General features: G+C 33.4%; 2 protein-coding genes across 5 annotated transcripts; one reads left to right on the forward strand and one right to left on the reverse strand.

The window, feature by feature from the left end:
- The first annotated feature begins 4009 nt into the window (after window positions 1-4009).
- On the forward strand, window positions 4010-9974 carry pod1 (coronin pod1). 4 transcript variants are annotated; one of them, XM_040713577.2, is made up of 16 exons: window positions 4043-4257; window positions 4418-4459; window positions 5053-5626; window positions 5689-5883; window positions 5958-6164; window positions 6224-6306; window positions 6375-6630; window positions 6695-6961; window positions 7058-7183; window positions 7261-7377; window positions 7447-7492; window positions 7570-7866; window positions 7926-8314; window positions 8379-8720; window positions 8792-9352; window positions 9418-9974. In XM_040713577.2, the coding sequence occupies exons 3-16, from the start codon at window positions 5315-5317 to the stop codon at window positions 9424-9426; spliced, it is 3207 nt and encodes a 1068-aa protein (XP_040569511.1). In that variant the 5' UTR covers window positions 4043-4257; window positions 4418-4459; window positions 5053-5314; the 3' UTR covers window positions 9427-9974. The 4 variants fall into 4 exon arrangements, with proteins under 4 accessions (XP_040569512.1, XP_040569509.1, XP_071744487.1 ...); XM_040713575.2 differs by lacking the exon at window positions 4418-4459 and having other exon boundaries at window positions 4037-4257; XM_071888386.1 differs by lacking the exon at window positions 7058-7183 and having other exon boundaries at window positions 4040-4257.
- A 58-nt stretch (window positions 9975-10032) lies between these two features.
- Window positions 10033-12371, reverse strand: LOC121118969 (IQ motif and SEC7 domain-containing protein 1). The gene is made up of 2 exons (XM_040713579.2): window positions 10992-12371; window positions 10033-10929 (listed from the first exon to the last, which is right to left on the reverse strand). The coding sequence occupies exons 1-2, from the start codon at window positions 11427-11429 to the stop codon at window positions 10123-10125; spliced, it is 1245 nt and encodes a 414-aa protein (XP_040569513.2). The 5' UTR covers window positions 11430-12371; the 3' UTR covers window positions 10033-10122.
- Window positions 12372-24172: the final 11801 nt, after the last annotated feature.

Below are 24172 nucleotides of genomic sequence, written 5' to 3' on the forward strand. Positions count from 1 at the left end.
TGTTCAATACATATTATGTAAGTAAAGCATTATCAAAAGGTCGAAAGTAATTATTTGTGTCCTCTAGGTAGATAGGATCCATTTTTTGTCTCAATCTATGATTCTAATCCTCTATAGATAAGAAGAGAGGAACGAGGACGGATACGTATGTATATACATATTATGTTCATTGTATCTGTAGTTATACATAAATGGATGTAATATGGAGTCCACCAACATATTATATACATAAATAAGGCCCTGGTAATAGAGATGTTGTTGTTGTTTTTATACAATAGGTGTATTATTACATCTTGATACTTGAGCAAGTTTGATTGATTAGAGACACATAGAGCAAAGTCAAGCAAAGATTATAATTACATACATAATTATAATTAGTCATTCTTTGAAAAACTATATGTATTAGTGTTGGGTTCCAGACTGAAAATACTAGACCGGTCTAAGACAACGGTGTTACCTCACCAATACAAAAATTTACACTGTATTTTGTTGTCAGCTCCCGATGTTTCTTCTTCTTTCACTCTAATCATTGTTCTGAACGTGGATTGGTTGAATTTGAACTGAAAAGAAAAAAAATCGATCTAGGACCAAATCTCAACACTAATATATGTACCTAGGCAAAGTAGCTTGCTTATTTTGATCGCTTCGAGGATTCCTATTTGTCCATTTGATTTGATAATACGGCATTGAAAAGCTAGATTAGATATTATTTTCTTTAGGTTGGATGAAAAAAGACTAACAGAGTAAACTATCAAATATTCAATCCAAATATGGATTTTATGTTTAAATCATGTTCTTGTATAATCTATATAAAGTATGTATTGTAGACAATAATCAGTTATTCAGAATTTAACCTCTCTAACAAGCCTATATTTGAAGGTCAATCAAGGTCAGGATTATCATTAAAGTACAAAAATAGCATGTTAAAAGAGATCCTGAATGGATTTGACTTTAATGAGTTCATACATACATACTCGTGTTGAAACTCGAACAAAGACCGATTCCCCCCCCCCAGTTTCGTATTAGTTTATTTTTTCTAGAGCAATTTGGACTGATATTTCTTTCCAGACTGCGATCTTAGACTGTAAACGAAAATTTAATCGTTTTCAAATCGTAGATCGATTTTTTTGGTCTCAATATATAGACCGACTTTATTGTGTCCCAATCTATGGACAATTTATGAGTTGTACAAATATGATTTATTCAACACACTGAACTTCATATGGTGTTATTGTAGGTTGATGTTCACAATTTTAAAACTCATTTGACGTTATCAACAATTAATTTATAGAATTTGTCTTTACCAAATTTTAAATGAGACCGATTCAGATTTGGGACCGATGTAGACTGAATTTTTCTCTGAGCCCGATTTTGACCCAATTAGTTAGATCTACTAAAAATCTTAGACCGGTCTAGGATTTTCAGACCGACACCCAATCCTTATACATGCATATTAAATACTTATTCAGATGATCTACACTCTACGAAGTCTACATGCATACATGTTAGGTGAATCAAATTAAAAGTAAAAGAACTGTCAACGAAGGCATTGTGCGTGGAGAGAGATGAACAAAGAGATATTTTTTAATATAGGTACACATATAATAATGTAAGAGTGCTACCAGAATGAGTAGGTAAATCAAAGACTTTGCAACAAAGCCCATTGATGAATAAAACTACGTACAATATAATATAAGCTATAAGTAACAATGGGTTCAAGTTTAAGAATTTGATTTCAAAATGCCACATCGCAACCTCGTAGGTAGATTGAAAATATTGTATTATGTAAGGAACCTAAACCTTTTCAGACTTGGACTCGTTCACACTTTTTCAGGTCATTTTTTCTATTTATTGTTTCATTATTTTTAAACAAAACGATCAACATGTGAACAATTTTTGGTCAAATTTAGTTCGCTAAGAAAAAAAACCCAGGGGTAGCCGCTAACTAATTCTTCCCAACTATGAAATTATTATTTAATAATTGTTGGGAATTGCTCCCAGTAAAACACTCATTAAAATAAAACAGAAACATTGACAGCTGAACATAAAATACATTGTATAATTTTGTATCAGATATGTAGTTTCACCACTTGGTTTCACAGTTTCAATACTTGAGTCATTAAAAGATTTTTTCCCGTTCAGCCACTCAAAAATGAACGGCACTTATTTCCTTCTCAATATTAAAGACTGAACTATGAACAGGCTGAAGATCAAACAATTATTTTCGAAATTACGGATTTTATATTTTATATATATATCATTTCAAAAATAATTTGGAACAGTACAGTGTTAAGGGTTAATATTAAAATTTAAATTATTATCACACCTCTTTTAGCACGTTCGTTAATTCTACTTCAATCAATGAAAATTCATAAAACTGATTAGAAAAAACAAAATAATAAAGGTGAACTTTATTGTACCTCGCAACTTCTCCTCCAAAAACGAGCTGAAAAAAGGGCCAAAATCTGTTGGAATTAGTTAGTTAATTTTTCCCATCTAATTATTATTCAATAATTGTTGGAAATTGTTCGCTGCTTAACAAGAGCTATTTCGAAGTCAATTAATCAACGTTTAGAATACTGATATGGGGGAAAAGAAACAAACACATCGACAGCTGAAAAAAATAAAAAATATTTTTGTGATAGCAAGGTAACACCGTGTTGTACAGGTAGCCATTTATTATTCATGGCGTTACCTCACTAACAAATAAATATACTGTGAATTTTATTATCTGCTGTCGATTTATCTTATTATTTTCCCCTAATCAGTATCATGAATGTTGATTGGTTGAATTAGAATGGGATTTTGTTATGCAGGGAACGCTTTTCCACAGTTATTGAATAATATTTCCATTTTTGCAAAGAAACTACCAACTGATTTTGGGTTTTTTTCAGTTTTTGTTGAGCGTAAAGGTTACGTAATACAATAAAGGTAACGACGTGATGTTAAATGGAGCTTGTAATGATATGTAGAAAAGCACCGAATCGAACAATCAATATCATCCTCCGTCAGTCATTCATTAATAATATAATGGCTATTAGTACTTAGTCAGATAGTCTATCTTTGTTTTATCAATTGAATACAAGGCCTCAATTATTATATTATGTACATAATATTTTCTTCTTCTTCATTTTATCGAAATTTGAAATGAATTGTTGTGGCATATTGTTACAATATTATGTTATGTATATTGTAGATAGATATAAAAGAGGAAGTGTATTAATTTTTTTTAACATTATCTTTAATTACAACGAATATGATGATTCCTGTTGTGTTATTTTCTTTACTTTTTTCTTCAAGGTTTAACTTTACAATTAACGTCATTTAAAATGTACTTCCATTTTCTTTTTTTAGCTTCTAACCCCCCCCCACCTCCTCCTGCCTCCTTGAATTCGATTCCTAGCTAACTTATTTTTCTTTTCATAAGAAACAAAGACTACAATACAAGAAAAACAATAATACATTTTCTCTTGTATATTATAATATATAAAAAGTCTATCATCAACGAATATATAATATTGTAATAATGGTCTATATTATAATAAAACAAATATAATGTGATGTACTAGAGCCCCTTTTCTAAAATGAAAAGCTCATAAGTATTAAAAACCACTAGGACAGAGACCCCCTCCTAGGATCCCTTTTGATTGACGAATATTTATGTTGACAGAAAAAGGCTTATTAATTGACAATGATGAAAGCTCGCCCGATTGTGCATCCGCCGGTTTTTAAATGCGCAGGCGCAAAAACTTCTAATGGAATAAAGAGATGAATTGTAAGTTGGGATGCGTGTACCGCGTAGACTCTAGATATTTATACTCAAAACATTGTGTTGTATGAAATATATAGCTATTATATATAGATACTGCATACGATTTTAGGTATATTTAATTTTGAGACATGAACCCCCTTGTTCTATTAATGAAAAGAACTGTTATGGAAATGATTTTTAAAGTTGTATAGATTATATAAATAGGAGGGTGAATAGACTCCACGTAGAAAGAGCTTCACATCCTATAACTGAGCGCGTCACATCAATACTGTTTGTGTTCTTTTATTCTATTGTATGTTTTGTCGGCGTTCCTGTTTTTCTCAACACTCTTGTACTCTTCAATGAAATTCAGTTATACACATAAATTACCTCCATCAGGGATTGCAAGTTTGGAATCTCCCCTAGTTGTGTCACTCGTGAATATTCCTTTCTGTGGAGTACGTGCATTGCCCTACTGGGTTACCACCACCCGACTTTAAATCCATGTAAGTAGTACTGTATTCCAACCGTTTTTATCTTTTTCTTTATGTGGGAAGTTTTTTGTGTTATTGTTTTGATTTCATGATTCCCAAAATAAGAATCTTTTCCCGAAATTACAAATGTAATAACTTAATACGAAATCTGAAGTTTGTATTTACTATTTAGGAATGAATCAGGGATGTGATCTTTTTGCCTTGTTTGCCTTGGGTAAGGACTGAGTGAGCTGCGAGGGAGAGAACTAATCTACTAGAGAGGAAATGAAATGTGATGAATGCGGCACACCCTATCGCCTATCAGGCTATCACTTATCACTTAGACTTAAGAGTCATCCTCACACCTACAGCTCTCTTCTTCATTCCTGTGCTTTCATATTTTTCCCTTTCAATTCTTGATCATTCAATACACTTTTCTAATGTACTTATTATTGTAATGCTACAACTTCCATATATTTTATTAGAAAACGGTTTCCACCCCTTATCATTTATCAAGAGTCATTTGGATATCCTACTTTTTCTTAATATGACTTTGATTACCTCAATTGCCTACTAAGTCACTCACTCGCTCACATATACGTATCTATCAGGGATGGAATTTCCTTCTCTAATTTATACATTATATGGATGCATAATAATTAATAAGGTTCCCATCATAAATGAGGACTTAATGCTTGTATTTTGAGGGGGGGAAAAACAAACAAACAAAACAAAAAAAAACCGAAAGTGTTTATGTGTATATGTAAATTAAAGTATAAATCAATTGATGATGCAATTCTACAAGTACGAATCATTTCTGTTTTTCAGTTGGAATCATTATATAACGCTTAGTATAAAGAGAAACAAACATGACGACTTCTTTACGGAAAATATATCAATAATCATTAAGTTATAAATGATACAAGACTTATTGGTGGATTACATGCAACATTTCATTTCTAAGGATATCCCACCTGGAGATCTTTCATGAGTAATTGAACATTTGCTAAAAACATATATATCTCACACAGTTACAGACGAACGTTCATCTCTTTTTAATATCGAACAAGATATTACATAAATCACAGCAATGGCATGGAGATTTAAAGCCTCAAAGTACAAAAATGCTGCACCCATTGTACCCAAATTTGAACAACATATCCGTGATCTTTCTATTGGAAGTTATAGATCTCATGGAAATTTCATTGCTGCCAGTGCAGCCTTTATGGCCTTTAATTGGGATGCACATGGCTCGAGTCTAGCTGTATTACCTCTTGAGGCCAAGGGACGTGTTAACAAAACTAACATTCCAGTTATTCATGCTCACTCTGACATGGTGACGGACTTCAAGTTCTCTCCTTTTGATGATGGTCTATTGGCAACTGGATCTCAAGATTTGACGGTATATACACAAATATATTAACGAACATCTTCTTAAAACTATATTCTACTCCTTTTCTGTAGATTAAATTGTGGAGAATTCCAGAGTCTGGACTAACTTCAAATCTATCCAATCCAGAACTTACACTCCCATTACAACCAAAGAGGGTTGAAACAGTTGAGTTTCACCCCGCTGCTGATAATGTTCTTTGTACTTCCTCCGGAACAAGTTTAACCATTTGGGATTTAATCGAAGCAAAGGATCTCTACTCTTTTTGTGTAAGATAACACTTTTTTTTAAATTGCCTTTTTTTAAAGGATTGTCATTATATAAAAAATATCATCTTCTCCAGAACCATGAAGATGAAGTTCAAAGTGTGGCATGGCGCAATGGAAGTGGTCGATTACTAGCTTCTCAATGTAAAGACAAAAAACTTAGAATTTTGGACCCTAGACAAGGATCTGTTGCAGCCATATGCAATTCACACGAAGGACTCAAAGATTCTAAAGTTGTTTGGATCGGAGATTCGGATCGACTCTTTACATCTGGATTTAGTGGTGTATGAATACTAATTATAAAATATTAATTAACTGTTTCACAAATAAGCTAATTTTATAGGATAGACTTCGAGAAATAACCATTCGTGATATGAGAAATCTTGAAACTCCCGTCAAAAATATGGGACTGGATATGTCGTCAGGGTATGACATTTTTATTAATTCGATTGCAAGTGTTCTTTTAGTTGATCTATCTTCTTCTTTTATTTTAGAATCCTAGTTCCATTGTTTGATCCTGATACCAATATGTGCTTTCTTAGTGGAAAGGGAGATCGCAATATCCAATTTATTGAGCTTACTGATCGTGAACCTTACATTGTTGAAGGTTTGAAATATTCTGGCGATCAAACCAAAGGAGCATGCCTTGTACCTAAACGAGCCATGAATGTCATGCAAGGAGAAGTAAATCGCATTCTTCAATTGTGCGACTCTTCAATTGTCCCCATTATGTGGCAAGTTCCACGTAAAGTAGGTTCCATTTATTTTTCTTACAAGTCATTACCTGGTTACAACCATAAAAACTATTTTGCAGACATATCGGGATTATCATGCTGATATCTATCCCGAGACAAATGGTCTTGAAGCCTCTATGAGCTCTGGAAACTGGTGGTCGCAAAATTGCGACACACCACCATCAAAAATTGATCTTAATCCTAAAAGTCGTCTCAAGGAAAACCTAGTCATATTTCAGGAAACTCCTCTAGGCCAAAGAGAACTCATTAAGTCAGTCAAGTCGTCCAACGGGAAACATTCAAATGGAAGTTCGAGTGTGAATGGGAAGAAGTCAAAGGATGATGATGTAAGCTACGTGTCTGATTTTATCTTTTTTATATGTGAATGTTGCTTTTTCTGCATATTGCTGCTTGTGCCAATTAATGCTTGATTATTTTACAAGGATGCTTTTGTTAAACCTAGTATGGTAGGTATTGGCAATCCTCGCTTAGTCACTCGTTCTGCTTCGACCGCTTGTGATTCTAAAAAGTTTAGCGGCTCCTTTGTAAAACCAAATATTATGTCAAAGGTATATATCTTTACTATTTCTTGGTATATTTTTTTGAGAAATATATTTGAATCATTATTTTTTAATATATATTTTAGCCTGAATTTGTACCAGTCTCGTCTAGTCAAGCTCAAATCTCTGAGGATTCTTCTAATGATTCAAATGAAGGGCTTGCTGTTCTTCGAAGACAACCCAGCATTAGAGACAGAAAGAAAGTAAGTTTTTCTGATTTCTTACTCTTGACGAAAGATTATTTTAAAAAAAATATACTCTTTTTTTTTTAGCTTTTTGAAGAAAATATAAGAAAAAGCTTATCAGATACCAAAGAAAGTAAGTACAAAGTAAATGTTTATCATATTTTTCCATCCAATGAGTTGTATCTTTATTCTTTAAATTTATTTTTTTAGCCGTAGAAACAGATGGTACGTCTACTGGATCCACAACGCCGAGTCCAACAAACTCAATTTCCCCTAGTGAAATCAAAACCATTGATGAAAATAAGGAAAATAAACTCCGAAATCAATCATCAATAGAGTTAAGATCAAAAAATCCTGACCAAAAGGTACCTCGACCCATGAGTAAGGTATTTGGTCGTATATCTAAATTCAAACATCTGAAAGGTGAATCCCTACATAAAAGCAAACATTTTGAAAATTTGAAAAATCTCAGCAAGACTGTGCCTGCTGAATGTAATATGGTTCATGGTGAGTTTGTACATTTTGTCGATGAACATAAATTAAGACTCTCATTTTTAATGTTATAGCCAATCGCAAGAGAATTGTTTTGCCTATATCAGGACCTGGAGGAAAATTAGCTGTTTTTGAAATTTCAAAATCTGGTCGTATTCCAGATGGAGTCCTGCCAGTCCTCATCAACAAGTCGAATGTTATGGACTTTATGTGGGATCCATTTGATGATAATCACTTGGTAGCTGCGTGCGATGATGGATATTTGAGGCACTGGAAAATCCCTGACAGCGGATTAAAACAGCCTATCAATGAACCTGATTTATGTTTCCAAACACATAATGATAAAGTTCAAATTGTTAAGTTCCATCCTTTGGCTAAAGATATTGTACTTACAGCATGTTTCAATCGCTCGGTTAGAGTATGGGATTTAAACGATATGAGTGAGCCCAAATTTGAACTAAAGGTAGTTATTGTTTTAAAGATTCTTAGACTTCTCAAATATAAACGAAATTATTAAATTTCTTTAGGGTCATGAAGATCAACTCTTTAGTGCAGAGTGGAGCCCATGTGGAAAATTTGTTGCTACACTCTGTAAGGATAAAAAAATACGTATTTATGAACCTAGACAAAGCTTACTACCTATAATTGAAGGAGGCGAAGTAACACCAAAGAAGGGTGCCCGTGTTGTATGGGTGCTTAATGGTCAATATTTGATAATTACGGGTTTCAGTCGTCAATCTGAACAGCAGGTTTCCGTTTACAAGGTAGACGATTTAGCACAAGTTAATTCTGTCATTCTTGCTGTGAGTCCTTCAGTACTTATTCCCTACTATGATGAAGATTCAAACACTTTATTCTTGACTGGAAGGGTATGATACGATTATATAGTAATCTTTGTATATTGACTTATGTTATTTTATTTCATTTTTAATTACCTCAGGGAGAAAGCACAGTTACAACTTTTGAAGTTGCTCATGATGCACCCCATCTCTTTGGTCTTTCACCATATAGACCATCAGGCCTTCATCAAGGATTTGCATTTCTTCCAAAAATAACTTGCAATGTCAAAGAAGTGGAATTCGCTAAGGCTTTCCGCTTAACCAACAATACAATTGAACCCATTTCTTTTTCTGTTCCAAGAGTGAAGACTGCATATTTTCAAGATGATCTATTTCCACCTACACGGATCCTATGGGAACATACAATGTCTGCTGATGAATGGCTTCGTGGAGTTAAAAAAGATACTCCTCGAATCAGTCTCAAACCTGACGACATGAAATGTCTTAGTGAAGCTAATCAGGGATCAGATACATCCGTAACAAATGGTGTTAATGGCAGTGCTAAGCACAATATCAGAAACTCTCTTCCTAAATTAGAACAAATTAAAGAGAGAGCTGTAATCAACCCATCGGATTTAAGTGCAACTATTGCCAAGATCATTCCAAAAATGGATGATGTGTTAGAACAAGATCTTATGGAAGGTGTAGATCCCAGTGAATGGGTAAGGAATGATAAATTATGCGGAATAATTTTTAACTATTTTTATCACTTAACCTCTTTTCCTAGGACGAGTAAATTTGATACCAAATACTATTCCTTATATATCATTGTTTTTATACTAGTCCCTTACATCAATGAATATGATCATCATCATAGCACCGAACTCGAGGTGTTAAATTATTAATTGAAGAAATTCATATTTTGATACAAATAATTAGCTTAAGCTTCATACTGTTTACTTTCTTTTTAACAAACATAATATATTCATATATATATTATACATATTTATGTACCATAAACTTGAATTTGCATGAGGTTTGACTATTGATTATTTACTTTATTTATTTATTTTTTTAGTCATTAGACGATAATATCAATTTTCTGCTCGGGAATCTTATTTTGCTTATTATTGATGAATTAAATATACCTCAAAAGTGAATTTTGAATTGCAATTTAGCACAATTATTTATTGCTACTTTTTTCTTTCTTATGTTAGAAACAAACATTCTTATGTCCCAGATGTGTTTAAAACTTTTAGTTGTAAATATATACATACAATCCTCGTATTATTTATAAACATGTAATAATAAATATAACCAAATATTTTTTCAAATGAAATAAAATTGAGTTTTATTCCTTTAAATAATATTAAAATAAAATAAAAAATATATACCTATTATATAAGCAGTAATCATGTATTATTATATTATATATAAAACCTCTAAAATTGATAATAATATTTGCGCATAAATAAAATAATAATAGCAATAATTATAACATTTCTTCTTCTTCGGTATCATCAAAATACAGTCTAGCTCTGTCCATCTCAATTGTTTCAGACACAGATTCCTGTAAGTCATGAACAAATCTTTTTTGATCAGATTCACTTTTGCCATCAAAAGTGGAAATTACTTTCCCAGAAAATCGATCCTGTATTTGAATGCCATGCACATATAAACTCGTAGAAAAGGTATTTACTCGCAAGTCTCTAAGGGATACACAGTAGCGATATTGATGGAGTGACTTCTTCTTAGCTAGGCTTTTAGTTACGACAAGAAGATCATTGAAGAGAAAAACACCTCTCTGATGTAGGGCATCTTTCTTTACAAAGTTTTTTTTGGGTGTATTCATGTCAGGTACCTCCGTCAGTCGACAAAAACAGACTAGGCGACGATGTGGCTCAGCTAATCGTCCACCCACGGCTTTATCATAGTCTCCGCGAATATTTTCTTCGACTTTAGAGACCTGAGTTTGATGGTCAGCGCCAGCACGAAATTCATTGGTACGAATGCGATCAAAAATACCACGGAGCATGTCCTCGTCAACATCGTTACCCCCATCTATTCCTCTTAGGTTCCGGACAAAGTCTTCTTTCTTCATCCGTCTGGAAGACCGAACCGCTCGAGAATGTAAGTCCGTATTAAGAAGAATCATAGCATAACTCAGAACGAATATGGTGTCAGTGGATTTGAAACTAGCAACAAACATTTGATTACATTGAATGTACCTCTTGGAGAAGACTTCAACCATTTTTTCAATCTTCTGTGATTCCCCAGGAAGCATGACTTCTTGTTGCAGCTGCAAAAATAAAAACAACATTAACATTTCGTTCAGAATAGTTATAAAAGGTAGTAGCTTACGATTCTTAGGGCAATATCAATGTGGAGACCAGAGAAATCAATTTCATGAACGAAGCAATGTAGAACGGCCATGTTAAATGGTCTTTGTAGGCTTGTGAGGTATTCACCAATCATTTTCTTACTAATGCCTTTGCGACCAATTAAGAATTTGGCTACTGCTGCAGGAGAGTATTCTACATAGTTTTTCCTTATGAGATACTCCATGCCTCTTTCAGGATTTTGATTAAATAGGTTCAACCCCACTCGATATTGTCTTTTCCGGATGGTATCATCCACATGTGGTCTGAGTGTATTGATGTGTTGTTTTGGAGGAGGAAGATAATTGTGAGTATCCTGGATACGAACTGATTTTTTTTGTGCTGGAGGTACGTAGATATCGTAGATTTGTTGAGGATGAGCGTAGTTTGAAATAGATGTATTGGATTCTGGACTAGCCATGAGACGAGGAGAGGAGATCCATGAGCGTGAATGAGGAGGTGTGTGTGCATATCCTGAGTCAACGGAAGAGATGGAAGAGGAAGTGGAAGCACAGGAATTCCGAGATGGTAGGAATGAAAGGGTGGAGGGCTTAGAGAGCGGTGGAGGGGGAGGGGATCATTGGGATCAAATGGGGGAGGTGGGGGTGGAAGAGGTTCATCATCCGACTCCAGGTGCGGAGGAGGGATGTAAGGGGGTGGGGGAGGAGGAAGAGGGAAATCCTCCTCCTCTTCTAATAGAGCAGGCTCACTTTCCAGTTGAGCAGGTGAGGATTGGACACGGGTGTGATACATGTCTGGAACTCCTGCTGCTGCTGCTACTGGAGGGGCATCCACACAAAAAGGGGGAGGAGGTGGAAGGAAGTCAATTTCCGTGTCGTCCTTGGATCGAGAGTCTTTGAAAGGGTCTAGAGACCGTCTCTCAGGGTCTTTTAAACTCCTGGAGCGCCTTAAAGGAGTGTCTTGAGTAGAAGGATAGTTTTTGCGAATCCTTCTTACTGCCGGCCGCCCTAAGCGAGGAGATCCTTCCAATGTAAGCCCAGCAGCTTGCAGAATAAGGACATCCAAGTGATTATACTGCAGGGATTTCAGTCCTTTGAATTTACGACTCAGGCGATAGGACCTGTAAGCTCTTTGGATCACGATGGCTGCCCAATGGGCACGAGGATCGCTATAATTTCTCTGTTTCTGAACATGAGCATACACAGGCTCATGAGACATCCACATTTGTTCATAACGAGAATTTGAGCGATTCTCTAATTCTTCTTGAGTAGCCATCATGGCTATTTCATCTGAGAATCAAAAACTTTAAAAAAATTAGATCTAAATATTCACCAACACTCTATACACCAGAGTAAATAATATCTTTGTACGCCTTATAGAAAGCTAAAAACGCTACTGACTCAAACTTTACAAACAGAAAGAACCCGGCTTCCCTTTTTAGTAAACTACACACCCTCTATGCAACAACAACCGCTCGCCCAACAAAACAAAGGAGCAAGATGATTTTTTTCCCTCCCCCTTCACGCTTTTTTTCCTGATACTAGTAGTACTACGCCTTTTCACTATCTTTCCATTTAATTCACGTAGCATTTCCAAATAAAAAGCAACCCTCTCTAGCTACTCTGTCTCCCTTAATACTTGCATAAACCATACATTTATTATATAGTTACTCTTAAACTTAACTTTAATATACTGTAAAATCGAATGTAGCTAATGATCTTGTAATGGAAAAATCTTGATTTGAAGTCTAGTTAAGCCACATATGGCAGCTTAGTTCACGATTTTTTTAGTGCTAAAAAGGGGAATGAGCTTCTTCTACTATTAAATACAAAAGTTGATTCGTTTTGTTTTTCTACACAATATATATAATAATAATATTAAAAACCTTGTTGATGACGTTGAGCTATAGTCAGAAAAACGCATCTGCTCTTCTTATTATGATTATTGAAGAATTACTGTATTTCAAGGAAAATCCCTGGACCCCCTCCTCTCTTGTGTTTTTCTCCCTTAGGAAGCGGCAGGTGCTGGTTTTTTAGTCCCCCCCCCCTTTCCAACAATGCTATTCACCGATAGTCGATGCCAATAGCCAATGCACTGTCTGTTCAATTTGATGGATTTAAAACACTACCATTCTCTAAATCAGTGATTCCCACACTTTTGATTGTTGCCGAGCTCTATTGCTTATTTGTGGCCCGTCAGCACAAAAGCAAGCTATAATATTTTTTCCCCTTTGGGTCTATCGAAAATGGTATTAAAGTACCCAAAATTGATCGTCAAGAATAATGAAAGAGAAATTGATTGATTTCATTTGAAAAACGATATTGGGGCCAATATAATTTTTGTGTATCTTAAACCTATAATTGAGTCAAATATGTCTATGAAATATTGGGCTGCATGTATACATATAAAATAAAAAATTAATTGGGATTTTCCCTTTCTCTTCAAGATTATTTTTATATTGACGCACCACATTTGGTGGGGAGGAGGGGCAAGGTAATTAATCTTGACAGAAAATAAAAGTCTAAGATATTTTTTTAAACTTTTTTTATCATCTTTTTTTGCTAAAGATATTTCTTGATGACCTTGATAGTCTTGTAGAGCCCCGGTTGGGAATCACTGCTCTATATCAACAATTCTCAAACTGTCGTACGTGAACTCCATCTAGTGATATGTGAAGGAACGTCATAAATAGGTTAAACCTACACTTAATTGACAATAAATACTTTGAGATCTTGATAAATTTTCCTCAGGTGGCACACAGGGCTGCAGCCACGAATTTCAGACTAGATGGGAAGATTCCTTATTCAAGCAACCTATTTATTCATAACGTGTGCAGAAGCCTATATTTTGTCGCTTCTGCATTCAAAGCGTGAGTTGCATCCCCAAACCGATTCCGGCAGCCCCAGTGAATACTGTAAACAGTTTGATAACTACTGCTCTGGATATTATAAATTAATAATTTTCAGTAGGTACTTCAAGGACTCATTTCAAATATGGCGCCAAATTATAACAAAAAAAGTTAGTTGATCACGTGCTTCCAAGTTCCTCCATGAATAAAAAGGCATGTAATTGTGAACTATTAAAAAAATAGATAGCTAGAGAACAAGATAAATGAAGAAGCAATTAGGATAAAATGCCCATACTCTAGTCTAAATGATCATCAATTCTTGCCTCAAGGTGAGTCCGCTCACCAGATGTTATTTTATGCTCAAAAAGAGGGGAAAGGAGAAATGGGTGGCATATTAATTATTTTATTACTTACTTATTACATATATTCATAATATATCGTGCTCAACTTCAAGTGCTATTAATTGATCCTATAATAGATCATGGCTTCTTCGTTTAATTTAAACCCTGTATGTTCAACATATTGTTTCTTCCCTTGATGATGATGATGGATACAAAAGAGATTAATGTATTATGTGATTATTTTGGGGTGTTATGAACGAACATGGTAAAGGAAATTCTTATATGACGTATGAACTGCTATGTATTATTTGAATAAATGAACATCTGGAATTGATTGTTTATGTAATAGACCTAAAGGAAACGAAGAGAGGAGCTGCCACTTGAAAAAAAGTTTGTTCTAATCAGGAATATACATTCAAATATTGATTCACCGTGTTGAAATATAATATAGTATGTTGAAATATTTACATATTAAACTAGAATGGGCTCTCGGTAGAGCCCAAAACCTCAGCCTAGAAACAAATTGAGTTATGTATCTTAATTTGTTCCAAAGTTATGGTAGAGTATACATTTTTACGTTTTGTTTTACCTTAACCTCTTAAAATTTAATGGCCCCTAAACTGTGACCATATTTAATCTCTGTACTAAAAAAATGAGGTCTGTAATTTCTTTCCGTAATCCTGTTGACTCACAAGCAAACAAACAGTGTCAAAAATAAACCCCCATTCAACATGGTTGGCGGAAATGACAATATCATTAACACATATGAAATTCAGAATATGAAATCCTTCAGTAAACGATTCAAAGAAAAGGAGACATCGCCATGACGTGTCAAACTTTCTTTTTGATGGATTTGTTTAATCAAATATGCATATACATATATATTGTTTGTATCTTTACATTGTATGTACTAACACACTTGTTAGTACTTATTTTTAACTCAGATTGGTATCATTGATGGTAACATGTCAGAACCACCGGATGTCAAGTCATAATATATAATACCATAGTATACAATATACATATTATTATGTTTTGTTTCTACTATGTACATTATGTTCCACACAAGAAATTCTGAGCAAAGTAGAGACAAAGCGATAAAACTATAAAATGATAGGATAAGCTGCTGATATCGATAACTGTGGTATCAATTGTGTTGTCGCGGTCCTTATTTTATCGGTCCAATGCAGTCTTAAGACAGGTCCTATCGGTCATTAGGATTGTCTGTACAAGAACTGATTTAAAAAAAGAAGGAATAAAGTTGAGTCAAGAAATCTATAACTAACTAACGGAAGTACCTAACATTGCTCGAAGTTTTTAACCTGCGACAAACTTTACCTTAATAATATAGATATGACGCACTAAGCTTTAGCTATATAAGCTCGTTGCTGCGCTGTTATTTCTTATATTAAGTAGTCACACAGTTCTATGATATTAAGTGCATACTAACAATGAGTCTTTGGCAGACAAACTTTGCTTTATTACTCTGAAAGATGTATCTGGCCATTACAAAAATCATAAAGGTCTCTCCATTTTATTTCTTTCCAAATAAGTTCTGAAATTAAACTACTCTTACATAATAATATTGATGTCAGCTATATATTTTTTTTGCTTTTTTTTGCTTCTATTCCTCTTTGTCAGTTTTCTGAACATTGACTGGTTGCATTCGAATGCGCTATTGTTAAGTTGTAAGCGTCAACTTTCCACAATTATTGAATAATAATTTCATTGGAATTTAGAAGAATTTACTAACTACCTACTGATTTTTGGAGTTTTTTAAATTTATTTTTAAAGGAAAAGTGTACAAATTAACTCTCCTTTAATTTGTACAATTTGATTTTACAAGTTACAACTTTTCCGATCAGATTGTACAATTTAATTACACGTAAACGGCGTTATCAAATTATTTCACTCTAGTAGCCTTTAAAAAAACAACGATATAGCTTTAGATGAAATGGAATACCGGCTTCGTGTGGATGCAAGCCCCAAACGGATACATATTTTACGTTTTCTTCAGAAAAGGTTTCTATGTGGACGGGGTTTAAATCATATTAATTAAGTACTCGTACTAAGTATCGGTACTCGTTTGAATATCTGATTGAGTTATTTTACTAAATAAAACATTTTGTAACTCTCTCGAGCAATGATGCCATCCCCAACTCATGAAAATCAAATCCCTTCCCTTCATGTCCTTGAGCACGTGAAACTTATTATTGCGATTGTTGTTTGTCTTAAATGGGAATTTTGGGTCAAGACAAAAGAGAGGGATTTAGTAGAAAACTTGCTTTGCCCTAGAGGGAATAGCCTGGACGTCATATGTGGAATATATAATATAGATACTTATACATACTACGGATTTTGTCAATGGACTCGTAACAAAATTGAAATAGGGGATGGTGGTTGAACACTTTCTTTATTTTTTTGGTGAATAAAGATGTTAGAGACACAACACAACACAACAATAGGGACTGACTTACAAGTAATACATGCTATTCATTCACGTACAGACATAGAAACAAGAATATTATTGTACATAACTAATAAGAAAAGGGAAGGACACGGGTGGTATATTTGTAGAAAGAATCTACCGGCTACCTATGTACACCATAATTCCTTTTCCCTTCATTGAGCAGGGAAACAAAAGAGGAAAAAGCGCCTACTTCCAAAAGATTTAAATTAGACAAATGTGAATGTCTGAATGCACATGGGGCCTACTAATTGTCCTTGAAGGGTCATACTCATACCTACCTATGCAAAATTGTCGTATGACCTCCCTCTGAGACCAAAAGAGACTTTTCTCTTTAAATGTCGCTGTTTCTGTTGTACCTTGAATAAATGTCTCAAATGAATTATAATAGGGTGATCAAACGTACCCTTTTTATTATATCCTGCTCAATAACTTTTTTATCAATCCATGAAATGTACGGGTTTTTGTGGGACAGAAATTAAATGTTGACTTTAATAAATCAAGAAAAAATAAATTAAGAAAGAAAAAAAAAATGCAAAAAATAATAAAATGGCAAATTTTGCCATTTTTGATAGGAGGCTTTGTACAAAGTACGTACACATGGGGGAGGCGGGAGGGGGTTATACATCATAGTAGTAGTGTCAGAGTTTGGACTCGAGTCACTTTTTCATTTACTCGGACTTGACATACTTTCTTACCTTGAAGACTCAGAAGCCCTTGTGGACTTGTATTCATAGGAACTCAGATTTGAAGTCATTCAGCGTTGGACCTAAAGGATGTTTTTGATAGCTCTCATTGTGCCGTATAAAGTTGAGAGAAATTCAGAAAGTTACGTCTATTACATTAATTTTTATTCACTCAGAATAGAAGCAATTGCATCTGAACTAAGAGTCGGGTGGACTCGGACTTGACTTATACTCGGAAAAGGTAAGGGTTAAAGAAGTGATGACCAAATGCGAACATGGGGAGGGGGGAACAGAAAGTGTCAAAACTTTGGTCATTTGGTAGAGTATGTGTTTATTAATGAATGGTATGTGTACTAATATTAACTATTAATTATGAATTATGTACATCCAACACTATTAATACATAGTACTTATAAAGCCATTTTCAGGGAAACAGGTAAGTATATACATGATATTTCATAAATCACCCAACAATCCCTGCAAGTCACGGCTCTTAAGTCCCATTAAAAACCTAATAATAAGAAACATGAAAAGGAACATTGTTTCTTTTTCTTCTTCGCCCCTCTGAGATTGCATGTGACCCTACTGCCACCATTATTATTATGGTTATTGTTGCCTGCTAAATGCGTAATTTGAGTCTTTGTATGTAGGTAGTAGCAAGCAAGCTTCTGTGTTTGAGTGCGGAGTGGGTATTAGGTCAACTTGTTTCTCATATATCATACTACGTACAAGCTCATGGAGGGGAGGGGGAAACACGAAGTTATTTTAATCAATCTGAATTTTCTCATGGTTATTAAAGTTCCTCCTGTGGTCGTGACCAAATTAAAAAGAAAGAAGGTTTTTATGTATGTTTTACATATATGACCGTACATAGGTGCAACAATAATGTAGCAGCGACTCGTCAACACTTGAGCTCTAATTATCAAGCATGAAAGTAAGAAATCAGAAGCTTGAGAATACAGGACACGTCTTGGTTCGCACGCTATACATGCATACTTGCTTTATATAACACATATACAGCTGTCTCTTACTTAGCTACTTTGTGCCTTGTTGTAGAAAATAGAAAAAGTTCCTCAGGTTTAAATAAATCACCATCTCGTCGTCTGTTCATAGATCTGCACATTTTGATATCATTTAGAGCCACTAATTTAATGAGAGGGTAGAATCACAATAGAGGAAGAAAGAAGGAACATATGGCATCCGGTCGTTACACTATATATTTAGAGTCAGACGCAACAATATTTTCTACCTTGAGCTAGCTCTAAGCATTTCAGTCATTGTAAATAGGTACATGAGCCTTCTTTATTACTTTGACAATACTGCTAGTATTGTCAAAGTCTCATCCATAGATAAATAAATACATAGAGGTGACAAGACGCCCGGCTGATTGTGCAATGGTATCAACTGACTAGAGGGTATTAATATGACGTCGCATGTCTTTGTTTTCGTTACATTAATATTATCGGCAATTCCAACTAAAGTAGACAACTCTGATTGTGTATGAACTATGGTGCAATAAAAAGTTAACTCATCGACGTTTTTCCTTTAGCTGATCTAGAAATTATAATACACCCTTATCCCCAGAGATTAATATGCAGTAAACCCTTGATTATGAGTTACACTTGTTCCTTGACGAAGTTTTAAGTCAAGCAATTTATCTATAAAAAACAAAAAAAAAAGCTTAAAGTGGCTCTTGTGTTCTGTAACCAACTATGGACCAGCTTGAATCTTAATTTAAACTCTTTAATTTGTGGGAGGGGGGAGGAGTATGTCAAGGTATCACTGTATCTTTGTTCCTACCCTTTGCCATAACATAACTTATGTAAATTACTGCAGACAGAAGATTACTATTTCGAACTGCCAATCGAAATCCCATTGTCATCAATATATATTTATTTCTCAATTGTCTTATCAGTCATTAGTGTAGTTGTTATTCTACATAATATCGTAACTTAAATCAGGATTTCTTTAGGGAGACAGAAAGAGAGACCACAAATGCTCTAACTGGGCATTAGGGGACTATGTTGTGCCCTCCCAAATGAAATATAATTTAAATTTTCTAATTCTAAAACTGCAGAATTGTGATCACATTCTTAATTCCTCTGCTCAACAAGAATAGTTTATTTTTAAATGTGCCCTTTAACTCTTCGAATACTTAGGAAGTGTATTAATAATATAAATGTAGAATAAATTGTCTTTTAAAAAATAAAGATTAGTCATACTATAATTTTGAGTACACCTGCTTGGGTATAGGTATGATTACAGGATTGTATGCCAAATCAGGGCCATAGGAAGTAATTTTTAGCTGGGGAGGTACACAAATCTGGCACTCCCAGTCAATAATACTATAAATATACTTTTTTGGTCGAGGTATGATCATAGTCATGATATTTAAAAAAAAATATATCATTGAATTTTTGTGGGGTGGCCAATGAACCTGGTTCCTACAGCCCTGCCAATGTAACTCGCAAACACACAAAAAAAAACTCCAGTGTATTTTGTTGTCAGCTATTAGTCTTTTCGCTTAATCAGTGTTATGAATGTAGATTGGTTGAATAAAAATAAGCTGTTGTTAATCTGTGAACACTCCTGAACAATTATTGAATAATGATTCCATAGTTGAGAAGAATTGACCCATAATTGGCCAACTAACAAATAATTTTGAGGTTATTTTTCCTCCTATTTCCATTCGTATGAAAAGTTGTATGATACAATTAAAGGAAACGACGTGACATATGTACGTATGGCCAAAGTCAAATCGCAAATTGAGAAATAATAACTAATATACACTCGGAAAAGGGTAAATAATATCATACATATTTGAGGTGTGAGATTTTTTTTGTTTGTAATTAGATACTTTACTGATATATTTTCGTCTCTGACTATGAGTGACACACATATGTTGTGATACAATAAAAAGGAAAAAAGAGGAGAAGCTAAGCTAGAAGACAGAAAGGAAAATAAGAGAAGAAAGATGAGCAAGAGAACGAACAAATCAGTGTGACCTTCAAGCTCTGGCTCAGACTCTGTCTATGAATGATAAAATAAATTCGTATCAAACTCCATGACCTGAATAATTACTTGTTTCATTATTTAGATCCAATCCTGCATTTATAATTGATTTTTCCATCATATTTATTACTACTCTAGATCTTCTTCTTGTTATTTCATTCCATCAGGGATTAAAACATGTTCCCATGTGTTTTACATTCCCTACATATTATGTATTAGTGTTGGGGTTTGGTCTGAAAATCCTAGATCGGTCTGAGAGGGGAATTATTATTTTAGAAGACCTAGCTAATTCGATCTAGTAAAAAAATTTGGTCTGGATCGGTATCAATGAAAAAATCGATTCTGATTGGTCTTACAAAAATCCGTCTACAACGATAAATTATCGAAGATGTCAGTTGTGTTTCAAAATTGTGAACATCCAAAGCTAATAGAAATACAAGGATACACCATTATGTATTCGGACTTGCCATATTCTTCAAATTGATGTACCACCATGACTACTGGGCACGACAGACATATTTTGACGTCATAGAGTATAACAACAGTATATTAACAGTAAATAATACTAGAAAATATATGATTAATAGTAACAGTATATACTCTTTGATGTCACTATAAAAAAGCGGGGTAGAGTCAAACATAAAACGGAAAATCGTTATGGTATAACCTTGTGAATATCGACCTACTATAATGTCATATGAAGTGAATGTGCCCTATAATTCATATTTTTACAACTCATGGATTAGGTGGGTTGCCTAGAAAATCGGTGCACGTTATGAAAACAATTGAATTTAGGTATACGGTCTGGACCGAAATATCGGTCTTGAAACGAGTCTCAACCCTAATATGTATGTAGTCTTACTATTTGAAATGTCGTTTCTTTTTGAATTTTTTTTTAATCATTTCATTTAATAAAATAAATAAATTTTGGAGCAAGATTAGAATGAATTCGCATCGACCCCCACATTCTTTCTTTCGATTTATAAATTCATAATCCAAATGAATGTGAGCCGACTCCATGGATTAAAAGTTCTTATCCAGCCATGATATAATGTGTAGATATATATTGTACATATATTATGTGATTTAAATATTAACCAAATCTTTATTTCCTTTATTTGTTCGGGACATTTAAATCAATTGTCCTCTCTAACGACTTTCTCGCTTGTTACAACCATCTGCTTGCTATTCTATTTACCTGTGTGGCTCATTCTGCATACATTGTACCCTCATACAATATAGAGTCCCCATGTCAATCAAATTTTAAAGAAAATCATTTGCTTGAATGAAATTGATTAGACGTGACGGAATTTAAGAGGAACAAGAGATTGAATTTGCCAAACTAACTAAGATGGCTTCGAAGGAAGTTACAAAGACGAAAGAATCTACTAATCATATATATATTTTGAGTATTGAGATTCAAGATCAGATGTAAGGACTTTGACTTACTGATGTACATTTGTATCTAATAAATATTCATCCTACTACTTTTAATTCCCATAAATAGTGTTGTGTCGGTCCTTATTTATTCGGTCCAATTCAGTCCAGTCTTAGGACAGGTCCTATCAGTGCTATAACTATAACAGTGAAATTCTCGAAAACTCAAACTCCAGTTTGCTTGAGAATTGGTATAGGTATTGTCTGAAACCGAAATTGATTCAATTCAGAATTTAAAATGGTGAAATATTTTGACTCGAATCCAAGTCTGGAATTTAGTATTTATCAGAGCTGTATTAGAGTTTATTATAGAGAAAAAAATGTATTTCTTTATGTAAATCTAAAATCTTAGTCTAGACTCAAGCATTGAATCATTGAAAGTACTGAATCAATGAAGTACAAAATATATTTGAAATAATGTATCGTTAGTTCTGAATAAAACAGAGTAAATATAAAAGATTTGTAAGTGTTCAATCTTTAGATTGTTAAAATTTGAAAAAAACAAAAGAAACAAACTTATTTTTCTCATAACAACAATTAAAAAAATTATAACATTCACTTTTTTTAGCCAATGTTTTATTATAATTTATACTAACGATACATCACCAATCAAAAATTCATGAAAATCCTCATTTATTCATCTGAAAAGACCTTAAAACTCAGTGTTGAATTGAGTTACGGATTCAATATTTTATTTCTGAGTATAACTACTATCAATGATTCCACAAATAAAATTGAAGTCAAATCCGTTTCCTCATAGAATTTTATAATATAAATGATAATTTATTAATCATGAACATATTACATTTGACTATTTTAAGTTTAATTGATATTTTTAAAGAATAAAGTTTGGTGTGGAAATAGCGTTTGTAAAAAATAAAAGTATGTAGATACATTTGGCAAACATAAATTTATCATGTTAAATACTGTAAATATATAAAAATGGATAATTGCCAAAAGTCTGCATAATATATTTATATGTATAATATCAGGTTAATGCAAAGATGTAAACGTCTTTCAAAATCTGGACTACAAAGGGTTGTAAAAAAATATACAGTTAAACCAATAATATGTGAAAGCCATCTTTAAAGACATTTAGTATTATATCTAGATTTGTACATAGTATTGTAAATGGGACTTAAAATTGCTCCTGTAAAAGCACTCTCTTTAAAGTATTATTTGCTTTAATATTAAAGTAAAGTTTTATCATTTGACTTTTTTTTTAACTTTAAGTATAGTTAAAACACGTGAATATATATTCTTTATTCTTGAATTTGTCCAAATAAAAGTCCAAATTAGGCTTATTAAAATAATAGAATATTGTTTTTTAATGACGTCACTGGTAGATATTTACAATGACGTCTTTTACGTCCTGTTCGGACGCGTCCTTAAAATTTAGGATGGGGCAGAATGGGATGTCAAAATTTTTGGGACGGATACATCCTAAATGAAATCTAACGCAAAAGTAAATTAACATTTGAATTATTGGTAGAGAGGGAAAAAATATTTTTGACCCAAAAGGGAACAAGGACTTGATTTTCTATTCCATCAATAGTCAACAGTTCTCCATGTATGTACAATGAACATGTTAGTATGGAAAAAATAAGGAACAATATTGACGCCTACAATGTATTATTTAGGTAGACCTATGCATTTAAATATAGTTAGTTATCTTAAGGTCAGTTCTTGGATATTTTCCAGCTCAACCGTGTTGTACCTTCCATAAATAGAAAAAATCATCAGTCATCACTTAAAATATCTAGATGTAACTTTGAGAGAATTTTAATATGTAAAAATCATATTCACGCCTAGGTATGGATATGCCCCGGTAATATCTGCACATATGAAAATTGTCTAAATCATCCTGAGCGTAGATGAAAAATAAATTTTATTTCGGGAAGTTTGATAGACGACATCTCTGCTGACAGAGATCCCTATACAAACTATAGTGTTTCATAATACGTTTGAGTTTTTAAAATAGGACAAATAATTAATATGAACATTTTTTTTTCTTCATATTTTCTTCTAAAATAATCATTTTTTTTTGTAAAAAAGAATATCGCTGTACCACGTATAATGTCCACTATATATAACATAAAAAACCTTTTTTCGATAAACGTTTTTCAAAGAGAAAAAATGGTTATTTCCCCTAAATTTACTATACGAGTTACCCATAGCATAATATACTCGATACAACGATAGTTTATTTGTCAATTTTTTTTACAAGAAACTATCATTTTAAGAGAAAACTATTTTTTACATTTTTGAAAGATTGTTTATTGATCTAATATAACTGTTTGTAATAAACTCTTCTATTCTGACTTAGATTGATTATTCTTGAGACAATAATTCAATTTTTTAATATAAAATGGTGAAATTTACAACTTCAAAGGACGTGCACAAGTTCTAAGA

This window comes from Lepeophtheirus salmonis, chromosome 5 (genome assembly GCF_016086655.4).
Source record: "Lepeophtheirus salmonis chromosome 5, UVic_Lsal_1.4, whole genome shotgun sequence".
NCBI lineage: Eukaryota > Metazoa > Arthropoda > Copepoda > Siphonostomatoida > Caligidae > Lepeophtheirus > Lepeophtheirus salmonis.

Coding starts and splice junctions, on each gene's coding strand:
- pod1 (XM_040713575.2), top strand. CDS start 5,315: ATGGCATGGAGATTTAAAGCCTCAAAGTACAAAAATGCTGCACCCATT. Junction 6,307..6,374: donor GGACTGGATATGTCGTCAGG/GTATGACATTTT, acceptor CTTTTATTTTAG/AATCCTAGTTCCATTGTTTG. Junction 7,378..7,446: donor GCATTAGAGACAGAAAGAAA/GTAAGTTTTTCT, acceptor TTTTTTTTTTAG/CTTTTTGAAGAAAATATAAG.
- LOC121118969 (XM_040713579.2), bottom strand. CDS start 11,429: ATGGCTAGTCCAGAATCCAATACATCTATTTCAAACTACGCTCATCCT. Junction 10,930..10,991: donor TTGATATTGCCCTAAGAATC/GTAAGCTACTAC, acceptor TTATTTTTGCAG/CTGCAACAAGAAGTCATGCT.